Here is a 13,469-nt window from a genome sequence, read left to right as displayed (position 1 = left end):
CACGTCTATATTTAATGTGTACAGTATTGAGCCTACCAAATGTAAACACTAGAGTGTGTGAGTGTGTGATGGTATGGTGTAACAGTCAGGACAGGAAAAGGAAAACGAGAAGAGAGAGAAAGATGGAGGCAGCTCTCGTAACACTGGTGTTGACAGGTGATGGGGGCTCATGAGCTGGAAGTGTGTGTGTGCCGTCTCTCGTCCCATCTGTCTTTCACTACTCATTCTCGCTCTCATACGCGGGGCATACGTTCTTAAAAATGATTCACCTATTTGTACTCACGTCTGATGCAGGTCCTTTATCGGCACCTGGACAGGAGAAAGTGACGAACTCATGGCAACGTTTGTGAACCACGAAACAACAGACTGTGGAGAGAGAGAAAAAGAAAGAGAACATTAAACTCTGTGCACAAAACATAATGTTATTCGCAATCTGAGACAGCAGTTCTCAACTCTTTTTGTGTTAAGGACCCCTAAATTGATACACATTAGATCAAGGACTCCCATTTCATATAAAATTCTCCTTCAGGGACTTCTACCTGAAAAGATTTTGGCTGCTAGATATGATCAAGACCAGATTTCTATAGCTGTCAACGGTTGAGAAAGTGAAACCTGATAAGTATCATCAGTCGTATGACCTTGACTTACACATGGCTCACTTCTATAGTGAATTACACAATATGAATAAACTATTCTACATTTCTTCTAGGGACCCCCCAGAAGCCCCTCAAGGACCCCTGGTTGAGAACTTTGCCCAGTACACACAGTCAACTACACTGACTTTCAGCAGTTATACGCCCAACTCAGCTGGTTATATGGGCAGACTGTTCTTATGCAATGTTTGTGTGTGTACAATTAAAGTAATGCACCACAGTTCATGTGTAACCCACATAATCACGAGCCAAAAATGTGTGTATACCCCATGTAATTAGGAGGGTTGCAATCACGTGACAAATGCGCTGACAAAAGTAAAGAAGGAAGCAGCAGAAATACCGATAGTCTGTCTCAGGGTTTTAGGAGGCAGGCTGGGGTGGATGGATGAAACTACACGGGACTTTCCCCGACGAGACAGATGTTCAGGACCACAGGAAACCAGGTGACAAAACTGCACTCAATGTTTGGTGGCCTCAGCAAGCGCATTAAAACTAATACTACTAACATGGGAGTGGTTTTAGACTCCAATTTAAATTTTAATTCTCATTTTAACAGGGTCATCAAAACATCCCTTTATCATCTTCAGAACACTGCCAAAGTCAGACCATTTTTAACCCAGAAAGATGCCGAAACACTCCCTTCACGCTGTCATTACCAGCCGTTTAGACTATAGCAATGGTGAGCTCTCTGGGGGGGCACTGGAGCCTATCCCAGCTGACATTGGGTGAGAGGCAGTGTACACCCTGGACAGGTCGCCAGACAGGGTTAACACACAGAGACAGACAACCATTCACGCTCACATTCACACCTACGGCCAATTTAGAGTCACTTAAGAGAAGCCGGAGAAAACCCACTCTGACGCGAGAAGTACATGCAAGCTCCGCACAGGAGGGCTCCCCCACCTGGGTCTGAACCAGGAGCAGCAGAAAAGCAGTGGCAGAGCAAAGGGGAGCGCTTTCATCCCAGCGCTTTTCTTAATAATGTGCTCCGCGTGGGTATGTTTCTAAGACAACAATATCTTAACACTAACATGAGCTAAGTAGCTAATGTAACGCGACATTAATAGATGGTTGACTACACAGTCAACAACTCACTTACAAAGCCAACGGTGATAAAAGCACAAACTTCATCCACAACATCAAGTGTTCGCTGGCTGATCTGTTCCCCAAAAATGAATTCTTCTGCCTTTATTGTGACAGTGGACAGTAGCCGAGCTAAAGAAGCAGCACTGATGTCCCTGCCACCTTTCAGAAAGTTCAACTGGAAGTGCTTGGAGGTGTTGCACAAAAAAGGCGATGTGCTCTGAAAAAAGACGGTGAGCGCTTTTTCTCACATACGCTCTCTCCTCATTGGGATCAGCTGAAAAAGACGGCAGCACTGACAAAAAACTCTACATGGACACACGCCCTAATGATGTCATATACAATACACCCCAGTAAATATTTATACCCAGGAAGGTATTTAAAAAAAAAAGCTGTCACCCAAGCTCAATGGACGATGCTACGATTCATCAGCGACGGCTGTCAGTCATTAGTGGGGTTTCCATCCACCTATTTTTATTCGCATTTTCAAAAATTGCGGAAAAAAATTTGGATGGAAATGCCAGAAATTCAAAAAAAGGCCTAAAATTCGCAAAAAAGTTTTTACGCTTGGAGGGGGTTGATTTGTCAGCAAATCGATAAAAGGAAAATGCAACTTTTTGCTATGGAAACATGTTTTGCGAATAAACAATGACGTACTGGATATCACGTCACACTTCTGCGCCATGGTGTCACCATGAAAAATGGCAGCGGAGGAATGTTTGAGATATGTGTGGGGCGACGAAGAAACTGAAATTTTTCTTCAATTAATAAAAGAAGCAAACATTAACGCCATACTAGACGGAAAACAGCAAAGAAATGCGACCGTGTATCAAGAGCTACAGAAGCAAATGATGGATAAAGGCTTTGACAAACCATGGCAAATACTAAGAAGCAAGTGGAAGAGTTTGAAACAACACTACATGGCTGAGAGGTGTCAGGGCCAAAGACCTCTGGTTACATCTATCAACTCTTCAATCAACAGCTCAGGTAAGGTAACGATAGTATAACGTTAGAGGACGAAAGGGTGACTGACGTAAGTTAGCGACCAGCATGCTAGTAGTCCCATTTGTGAGTCGCAGATCGCTGAATGAATGGATAAAACGACAGTTGTTGAGTGTCAGTTGAGTGTGTTGTTGTTTACAGTGGGCATAAGACGTTTTCTTATGACGTCATCTCATGGTGCACTCTTCTTCTACGGGGGTGTTTTTATTTTGTTCATTTTTCACGAGAAGCGCCACCTACTGCTCTTCCTGTTGACTCCCAATAATCGCAAAACAATAACGAATGGAAACGGGCATAAATTCACATTTTCTTTTGCGCATTCTCACAAAATTCGCTCAAAAATTTCAATACATTTGGATGGAAACCCCACTATTGACCACAGAGCCCAACACTGTGATTCAAAAGACTTCAGTCCACACTCTTGAAAACTGTGCTACTATAATGCATAAAGTGTGTGGTTAGGTGGTTGATTGATGTACGTTTCTGTGGGCTGGAAAGTGCACCCCACCCAACAACGATCTCATCGTCAGTCCCGTTTCACTGTTGACATTGTGGTAGGCCAATTCGAGACATGACAATCACACATAACCTAACCCTACTGGCTATCTGAGCTTTTAATCAGAATATTTGCAATGTATGTGTTCAGTATTGAAGAGAATCACTAAGTATTCATCAGGATGAAATAAGTTAGGAGGCACTGTTGTGAGTGAGCTGCACACAGTACTGATCATAGCTGCCTATTGTGAAGATCTGCATCTGAAAGTGAATACTAACCATTTTCTATCAAAATACACAGTGACATCAAACATGATCCCCGCCTTGTGCATCAAGGTTGTTATCAGCACACATCCACTCGCTGACACGCTGACTTTGAGAGCTTGGCTTTAAAATGTTAAAGTACATTTTAATTTGACGATACGTTCAAGCAAAATTAGATATGATTTTTGAGCGGGAGGCTCGATGAAAGCGGCGGTCTCTTGCTGTCTCCGAGCTGTTAGAGGCAGCACTCACTTAACCTATGAAAAGCTTTAGCGGTGGTAAATCTACAGAGGGATGCTGTGCTTCTGTCTTTACACCCACACACTCTTATTGTCACTCCCGCACCGTTGACTCACTGTCAGCCACTCTGGATAAGAGCACCTTCTAAATGTCTAGAATGCAATGTATAATGTAACCTCATATTTATGTTGCAGTCTGTACCAAAATGACTTCTTATTAACAGAGTTTCCTGTGTGTGCAAAGTTTGCTGTCAACAGAACTGTTAAATCAACAGGCTGAGTTTTTCCTCCCTGGGCAGAGATATGTTGAAAATAATAAGAATACACATAAACACACATGAATGATCAAAGCAAGACAGTCTGATCACAATCTAAGTGAGATGAAAAGCGTAACATGGCTCCACTTTACAGGTTGCTAACAATCAGCGATGCGGAAACGTGACGGCTCCGATGCACAGCGAGCCTGTCATCTCCACCCTGATCAATGTCAGCTCCACTGACAGGCAAGACGAACAGAGGCTAAAAATACCTCACACATGCAATCATCATGATTGTGCCCCAGAGTATATTTACATAGTGTGTATGTGTAAGGGAGAAATATAGAGAAGTGCACTGGACGGGAGATATTCTGATGATAGCATCAGCCGGAACAGGTTATTGAGCCACTACTGAAAATAATAAAGCATATTTGAATCATCTTGCTCTCCTGCAGAGTTATGAAATTTTGCAAAACCTGCTCATCTACATAATAACCCCATTACAAGGAGAGTAGAGCTACAATTGTACTGTAATTGATTAATCGTTTATTTTTCCCGGCACAAACACCTAATTTTCTTATGCTCCAGTTTCCCATTTATTATGGGTTTGCTGTTGTTTGATGTGACAGTAAATTGAACATCTTTGGATTTTGGACTGTCAAACAAAACAAGTGATTTGAAGACATCATCCTGGACTTCAAGTAAATTGCAATGGGCATTCTTAACTTCCGATATTTTATAGACCAAACAATCAGTCTAATAAAAATAACTACAAGTTGCAGCTCTAGAGATGAGTGATAACTGTACAAAGAGCTCCTCACAGGAAATTTAAACGGTCAAAGCTCACTGTCAGCATGACATACTGTAAAATACTGACACAAAGTTTATAGACCCAGTATATTGCTGAACTTCTCTGCACCTACTCTAACTCCTGACCTCTTGGATCCTCCGAACAGGGTCTTTTAACTGTCCCTCGATCGAGGCTGGCGGGTTTTCAATGGCCTGTGGTTGTTCTTAACGGTTTTAATATTTCAGCATTTTATAATCTTTTCTACGTATTTAATTGTTCTTAGCGGTTTTATTCTGTTTTTAATTTGTGTACATCTTAAACTGCTATATATTTGTGTGTCATTCTTTTATTTTGTACAGCGCTTTGGTCAGCTGGGGTTGTTTTTAAATGTGCTATATAAACACACTTCATTTGACTTGATTTGAAAGTACTTTTCATCTGGATATGCCACAGCTGCAACAGACTTTCTGACAAAACAAAATGTTATCCACTTGTAAATAACTTTACAATCTCTAAAACGATATGGGCACAGCTACCTTGTAAGCCACTTCACCGTTCTTTATTGTCATACACCATGGTCAACACACTTTCTTCATGCTGGAATCACTTCCTAGTTCAGTGGAGATTTAAATCTTGTCAATTTCATGCTACTTTATACTTCTACTCCATCTAATGTCAGAGGGAAATATCAGACATTTTACTCCACATCAACTACTCCTATTAATTACTACTCCACAAGTTATTAATAGGATGTTTACAATGTAGTCACAGCATGGATCACACTCAAAAGTGCAACTGCACTAACGACATGGCTGTCTGTTTTGTCTGAGCATCATGTCGTAATCCAGACTTTCACCAGCTCATAAGGGGCCAGTTGTGAAGATGTGTGCCAAATCTTATCTACATCCTGTGTTCCATATAGGGCAGTAACAGTTAGTGTATTTGCACTGAACCGTCGCAGTACAGGGGTCACAGCTCAGTGAAGACAGCCACATGCTGAATACATGGTATGTAGATTGATACACATAACGTGGAACCAAAGTTTACAAGCACAAACTGCACCTGGAGACTTTTAGCCGTACACCTTTGGCAACATGTGCTGAGGTTAGCCAGCTGATTGGCATGCAAGTCAGTCCCACTATGGTAAGTGCAAGTTACTGGTTCCCAGTCAGCTACGACAGCAATGGAGAGGGAGCTTCGTGTAAGACAAAGACAGTGTGTCGGCATTGCTCCACCGTTGTAGGGGATGTGAATGGAAACATGCTAACACTCATTCAATGGCATCACCTAGATGTGCTGACGTACTGGATGATAAATGTTTGCGTAGCCAAGGTAGAATTAACTGAAACTCTCCTCCTACTACAGAAGTTTTTTTTATTATTATTATTATTATATATATTTTGATATTTCCAATTTCATAGCATAACAGGTGCTCTTCAGTTTTACAGTTGTGACTTGTTGCCTTTTGGGAAAGCGTTTGTTCAGTGTTCGTACAGTGTAATACACAAGAGTTATAAATGCACTTGTATCCTTGTATGTAGCCTTATGCATTTACTTTTTTCCGCTGTACCAAACTTATACTTAAATCCATCCATTCATCCATTCATTTTCACATGCTTATCGGGGGCCGGGTTGCGGGGGCAGCAGGCCAAGGAAAGCACCCCAGACATCCCTCTCCCCAGCAACATTTTCCAGCTCCTCCTGGGGGACCCCAAGGCGCTCCCAGGCCAGATGAGATATGTAATCCCTACAGCGTGTTCTTGGTCTGCCCCGGGGCCTCCTACCAGTGGGACGTGCCTGGAACACCTCCAGCAGGAGGTGCCCAGGAGGCATCCTGATCAGATGCCCGAACCACTTCAACTGACCCCTTTCGACGCAAAGAAGCAGCAGCTCTACACCGAGCTCCTTACCCTATCTCTAAGGCTGAGCCCACCAGCCCCATGGAGCAAACTCATTTCAGCTGCTTGTATCCACAATCTCATTCTTTCGGTCACTACCCAGAGCTCATGACCATAGGTGAGGGTTGGGACGTAGATGGACCAGTAACTTGAAAGCTTCACCTTCCGGCTCAGCTCCCTCTTCACCACGACAGTCTGGCGCACTGAAATGTCACTTCTGTGTATCGTTGCACCCCTAATTTCACATATTCTGCATACAGGGAGCACAATCTATGCTGCCTCTTTAAAACTGTGCACTTTGTCTAATGCACTGTGTCAGTGATTGTTAGATCAGAGTATTGAAAAAAAAATGTTAACATGATATTTTCACTGTTAGTGGCCACCTCCACTGTCTCATTTACATATTAGGAGACCAGCTTTTCTATTCTATTTAATTTTATTACATTCTATTATCAAACCAGCACCAGGAGGGCTAATAATTAACACAAATGCTCTATCTCCGACACACACACACACATACACACACACAAATCATATGCACCTCAATGGTACTTCACTCCCACGCAATATCCTCTCTTTGGTTACACCGCCCACTCACTGCGATGATACCACACACGCACATGCACCACCCACTCATTCCAGTGATATCACAGATTGAATACACAGAGTGAGGGTGCAGGGGATAAAGGTAGAGATAGAAATGATGAGAGTTATGTGCACGTATTGCTTCAAGGCAACTGCTCTTTTGGAGTATTGCAAACTGCCAAATCCCTAAGCAAAACACACACACACACACACACACACACACACACACACACATAGATGTGCCACTAAAATAGAACTGAACGCTATCCAGTGATATGACCCTTGGGCCAACACAAAACAATACCTCTTGACAAAAACATACTGTGCCAGGAATGAAGTGTGCCCTCCGTTTCACCCTTTCACCAAACTCCTAACTTTTCATCCACCCCTATAATTACCTCACTCATGAATTTACACATTTGTTCAGTTAAGTATGTACTTATTCACAATGGTGGAGATTTAAGAAGACACTTGGCATAATCTAATCTCACAAAGCCAGACCACCTCGCCATATTTACAGAGCGCTGACAGAAAATGTCTAAAAACAGAGATAGTAGAACATCTTAAATACCTGAGGCACATCTTTGATTGACTCAGATTACCTCTCTGTCTGAACAGCTTGTTTAAACTATTTTAACCAAATATTGCACTTGAATTTTTCCAGTGAGGAGAAGGAAGGGTTTTTACACTTCCCATGATGATGTTGTGCATGCATCTGTGAAATTATAGATAAGACAACATTCAAAATGTTTCTCACAGTATGTAGCATCTGAAACAATAGTGTTAATACTACAGTATATGGTGGTTCAATTTGAATTTGCAGCACATTTCTGTACTTGATTGTGTTTTTGCACTTCGCAGATTTTTTTTTTCTCAAACTTTGTACCTGTTGTCAAATTGTTAAAGATGTTTTTGTCACTTCCTTTTAATTTGTCTATCTCTTTATGTCCTTTGTGTATTGAGCTCCCATGGCCACCATATGTTATACGTATATACCATATCAGTGGTTCCCAACTGGTTGATCACAGCCCAAAAGTGGGTCACAGGTGATTTTGAAAGGACTGCACGTGATTTACAAATGTGTCGTTTGTAAACAACACACTTTGTTTTATAGTACAATGAATTTCTGACACAGAGCTTTTATTTTGAAGCGCCATTTCCTGCTGTAGATTGACAGAGACAGCAAACTAGCTCAATGACATGACCAAATGCAAGTATGATGCTGAATATATTAAACTCTGTGGACTTTAAACTACTTACTAAGGAGAAATCTGGACCCTGTAGCTGGACCAGTTGGGAACCGCAGCCATTTAGAACATATATTAGGTACTTCACCATATATTATGTACTTCCCTGATGGAAAGACGGTCTCTTGATAAAATGGGTTGTCTATGCAACAGTAAGACACAAATACTTTTGACACTGGTGCCACATTACCAGAGGAAACAGAGGAAAAGGGCTGTGGCATTCACTTTTGCTCAAGAGGTAGAAAACCTCCAACTACCAGAATGCACCGGCTGGTGAGTGATGTAATCCGAGCTTTACTGTTTTTCCATAGGAAACAATATGGGGGCTGGCTGGTAACAAACAATCTCAATTTACAGTTAAACAGTACGTTTTAGGCGAGAAATAGGCGACGCAGTAACAGATTCTTGGTTTGATATTTGATCAACACTGCTTAGCCTGCCTCTTGTTCATAAATTCTCATATTACAGCCAAACAGTGCACTGAAATATTTTTCTGAAGACATTTTAGGCAAGAAATAGGTTAGAATCTTGGGTCATATTTGATTAGCACTGCCTAGTTTAACAGTTTGATCAGAGTTTGGTCTGGGTTTGAGAGACAGAAAGAGTAAGAGGGGTGGGTCTCTGTCTCGATCCACTTCTAAAGTCTTTGTGCCCTAATATGTAAGTACAATCTGTAGTTCAAGCAACAGCCCTAAAGCAAGTGGATGACAGATTTGAGCTGTGAGATGAGCAGGGAGATGTGGGCACTGTACGATGGAAGGAGGTTCACCATAATTTATTTAAACATACATTCTTATGATACAAAGCTGGTTGAAAATCTGCAAAATATCCCTTTAAGCTGTCTTTATGAGCTACAGTTTCTGTTCCACCCCTCAGTCCCATGACAGAGCTTTGTAAAATCTAATCTACTACAGTATCGTGACAAAGTTTGAGCACCAAATAATTTTAATGAAGATCATTTAGCTCAGGGGCAGGACCACACCTCAAACACTTCCTGTCATATGTCTATAGACGCCTCTCAGCCCTGCATGCCTGTTTATTCTTGTTTTCTGTGCCCCACCCTCCTGGTAGTTTGCTTCTCTCATGTGCTGTATCTCACGAGGTTCCCTGGGGGTCTGCTGAGCCAGGAAGCCATGGTAGATCCTTCCCGTAGCTTTCCCCACAACACAGCCATCACCCTGCTCCTCTTCCTCCCATCTGCCACCCACTAATTCATTTTCAATAAACAACTTTTTTGCATCTCAGTTTAATGGTGTGGTTTTTATTCATAAAACCAACATAAAAGCACTAAGCATGTTGTTGCATTCAACAGCTGCAGCTCCCAAAGTCTGGTGTCTTGCTCTGAACTGAAACTGGTGTCCGTCCAGTTGCTGTAGACGATCCCTGCCTGTGTCCCTCACAAATCCTCCTTCTCTGCTCCCCTCTGCCCTCTCGGTGCCCCCTTGTACTGATCCCAGGCTGACTCTGCCAGGTGGAGCTGGCATGCTGCCTATGTGCCTCCATTATTTATAGTCTACATTAAAAATCCATGAAAAACACACACACTGCAGGTACACACTCAGTTTACTACACTGACTAACACAGGCACAGTTAAAACTTCTCTGTCAGTTCTTTCTCTATCCACCTGTTTCTTGTTGTGTTTTCTTGTTTCTATCTTGCCCTCTCTCATCAGTGTGTAACATCACTGTGGCTGTGACCATCACTACGGTTACTGCAGAGGTAAGCAGCCGTGTAGTGTACCTGTAAAGTCTACCTGTAACACTGGCTGAGCATACAGTTACACTACAGGCTGCAGTTAGCACCTCAGGAATCCTTTTGCAGCCAACGGGGAGCTTCACTTTTCACTGTCAACTTAGGCTAAACCCACACGAAAATGTTTTCATTTTGAAAGGGCTTTTAAAGATTCTCAGTAAACACAAGTGTTTAATACATTTTTAGAAATAATATCTATCCATAAAACATGTCTGAAAAGGACTGGGCATCATAGCCCTGCATCACCCTGTCAGGACTCATTTCGCTAAAATAACCCACTTGCTGTACATTATACAAACTTGTGGTTTGTAGACCTAGCTTTAATGTTTTAACACTTGTAAATGACCCACTCAGGAAGCGGACATGGATGTCTGCATCATCCCTTTCAAAAGTCTCTGATTCTACCAATCCAACCAACACATTCTCACTCCAAACTCGTCACATATCAATGTTTGGTCATGCACTTTCCACGTCCAGATACGATGTGCAAGGTACCCTGGGTGCACTGGTTGTTAACGTTCTGGGACGCCATGTCAGGTCCTGCCTGTCTCTTTCAAAATAAACGCACTACGTCAGTACAACTCTGCAAATTTAAGTTTTTTTTTTCCTTTAACAACAAACGCACATGGTTACATTTTGCCGACACACACACGTGGTTGGGTTTACGAAAAAAGATCAAGGTTTTTCTTTAAAATCTTACAGTAAGGGAACACTGACTTGTGGGTGAAAGTCGGTGGTTGTTGAACCCATCCATCACCCTTCACACCCACCCTACTTGGACATCCGCTGCCTTATCTTTCTGTGTTGTCCTGCTGCATTTCCCCCTGATGCCACCGGGCACATTTAAACAATAATGGTAACCAGCAGCTATCATGCCCATGTGAAGCTACGGCTTTTGTTCGTGGGTGTCCGATGCCAAAAGTCACTGAGCAAGTGCTGGATTTCTATGACTTCAGAGTGAGACCTGGGCTGGTCCAACACAATCCCAGATTTCTCCAACTAAAACAGGGGTTTAGCAGCTTTTTTTTACGATCTACATTTTTTGGCGTTCAGAAATGCCACAGTAGTGTGGACGCTAGGTGTAAACACAGCAAAAGTTATGCGATTTAAAACAAAAGTGTATATGTAGCGTCACTTAAAAAGAGATCTGAGAGAGATCAGTCAGACTGCTGTATTATAAAAGCCTCGCATAAAATTTATTCAACAATCAGCCTTACAAATGCTTTTATGTTAATCTTGTTCCTGCAGAAAAAACAGCTTCACTGGTAAGTCATTGGAACTCTCCCACTATAATCTCTTTCACTGTCATTCTGTGACTTGTATAACTGCTGTGCAAGTGTTAACATGTTCTCTTGTGGTCCCAAAAGCCATGATTGTCTCAAGCATTCGTCCCAAGATGGAGCATGCCACTGCATGCACAGTCACGTCCACATAATATTCTCCTTTACATTCTGCCTCCCTATATGTACAATATCACTGAAACTGCAAGGCATAATCACATTTATATTACAATTAAACAGCTAAACGATTAGTAAATTCATCAGTTAGTCAAGGGACAGAAATTTAATCTGCAGCTATTTTGACAATTGATCATTTTTCAAGCACAGAAACATAGCACCATCCTCTCAAATGTGAGAACTGGCTGCATTTCTATTATATTTTTGGTTTTGGACGGTACATCTGCAGATAAAACAAGGAATTTGAAGGCGACACCTCAGGCCTTGGGAAATTATAATGAGAATTTGTCGGCATTTTTGCAAACAACTGATTCATCAAGAAAATAACAGGAAGATTAATCTATGATGAAAACAACTGTTAGTCGCAGCCCAGGTGATTTGTTTCAGTAATTGCTTTAAAAGGATGTTCAGTTCTTTATCTGTTCCTTATTTATATAATTAACTGATACAGGCCAAAGAATCATGTGGGATATTGGAATTTAAATAATACAGCTTCATCAAGAGTGTCATACAATATAGCCCCAGATGAATAAGAAACTAAAGCCCCTGTATCAAAAACCAATGATTTAGATGATTGTTACTTTAAAACTCCTTCAGTGCAGTTGAGCTGTTATAGACCCTTTTAGAGTCGACGTCACATGACTCGCCACCACAGGGCTGTAGGCTGCATAGGAGTCTTAAAATGTGGTCTTATTGTGTTATTGGGAGCTGGAATAGAAGGAGTCATGGCTTAAAACTTAAATTTTATTGCATACCAGCCGCCACTGCCTGTCAACAAAATACTATAGTTAAATGTGATAAGACCAAAGGACTGGACGGAAGCAATCATCATAAATGCTCACATGTGCAGCACACACTTCATATCAGGTTAGGGAAAAAGTATTTCCTGTTGTAGGGATGAATAACGTTATGTGCAGTAAGGGTTATCATGTCAACCTCATCAGAAACTGGGGACGTACAAAGAGGGATATTGGATTTCTCCGTAACGCTAACTTTTTAGCACATTAGCTAACGTTAGCTTTGATAGCAAAACAAACTGGAGGAAACTGTTCAGGTGTCGTCCTCCTTTGTAATATTGGCATAGTAATCAACCACAAAGCTTCCTGTGACATCATCCATCCACTGAGTGAGAGCATACGGGTCGGCCAGTCTGGTCCCGTTGGTCAGTGTTTATTTATTCTAGTAACACTCACAGTCCCAGAGAGTGAGTGACCTGACACGGTGTGTTCGTAGCTTCAGTCTGATGATCTACACTATAATGAGAGCTCGGTTGGTTGAAGAAATGGAGCTTTATATTTCTATATGAATTAAGGAGCGCTTAAGTTAATCACACATTCACTCCGCTCGGTGCTATGCTGCTCTTTTTCCACAGACAAAGTGCGCTTTGCCACTCTGAGAGTGCTGTGCTTTGGATAACCGCACAGTACATTCAGACAGAGCTCTGAATTTCAGATGGTCCAGTTTGTGCCAGGGTGCACTCCGGCACTCGGAATAACTATTTCCATATGCGCCACTCGCATCATCTTTCTCTATTGTCTAGAACAAGCCAACAGAACTTGCTAGCTAGCGCTAACTGATGTTTGTGGAGAATGTTTTGCCTACAGCTAAGCCCCGCCCACCAAAAAACATCATACTGTTTACTAACAGTAAAAGGGTCTTAACGTGCATGTGGCTTGTGTGCATCCTAACTCCACCACTCTTCACATGTAGTACAACTTCTCTTCTTAGCAGCAAAACAGCATGTTGA

At 41.9% G+C, this 13,469-nt stretch overlaps 1 protein-coding gene across 2 annotated transcripts in view; it reads right to left on the bottom strand.

Annotated features, from left to right (window-relative positions):
• The window catches only part of prkcbb (protein kinase C, beta b), a 173,640-nt gene that overhangs the window by 121,078 nt on the left and 39,093 nt on the right, over nucleotides 1-13,469 (bottom strand). For both annotated transcript variants that reach the window (XM_033644341.2, XM_033644340.2), the window contains exon 3: nucleotides 284-366. In XM_033644341.2, coding sequence (XP_033500232.1) covers nucleotides 284-366 — 83 coding nt within the window. The remainder of the gene's footprint in view (nucleotides 1-283; nucleotides 367-13,469) is intronic.

This window comes from Epinephelus lanceolatus, chromosome 18, assembly GCF_041903045.1.
Source record: "Epinephelus lanceolatus isolate andai-2023 chromosome 18, ASM4190304v1, whole genome shotgun sequence".
Taxonomy (NCBI): Eukaryota; Metazoa; Chordata; class Actinopteri; order Perciformes; family Serranidae; genus Epinephelus; species Epinephelus lanceolatus.
The sequence above is the reverse complement of the archived record's forward strand: the minus strand, read 5'-3'. Positions and strand labels throughout refer to the sequence as shown.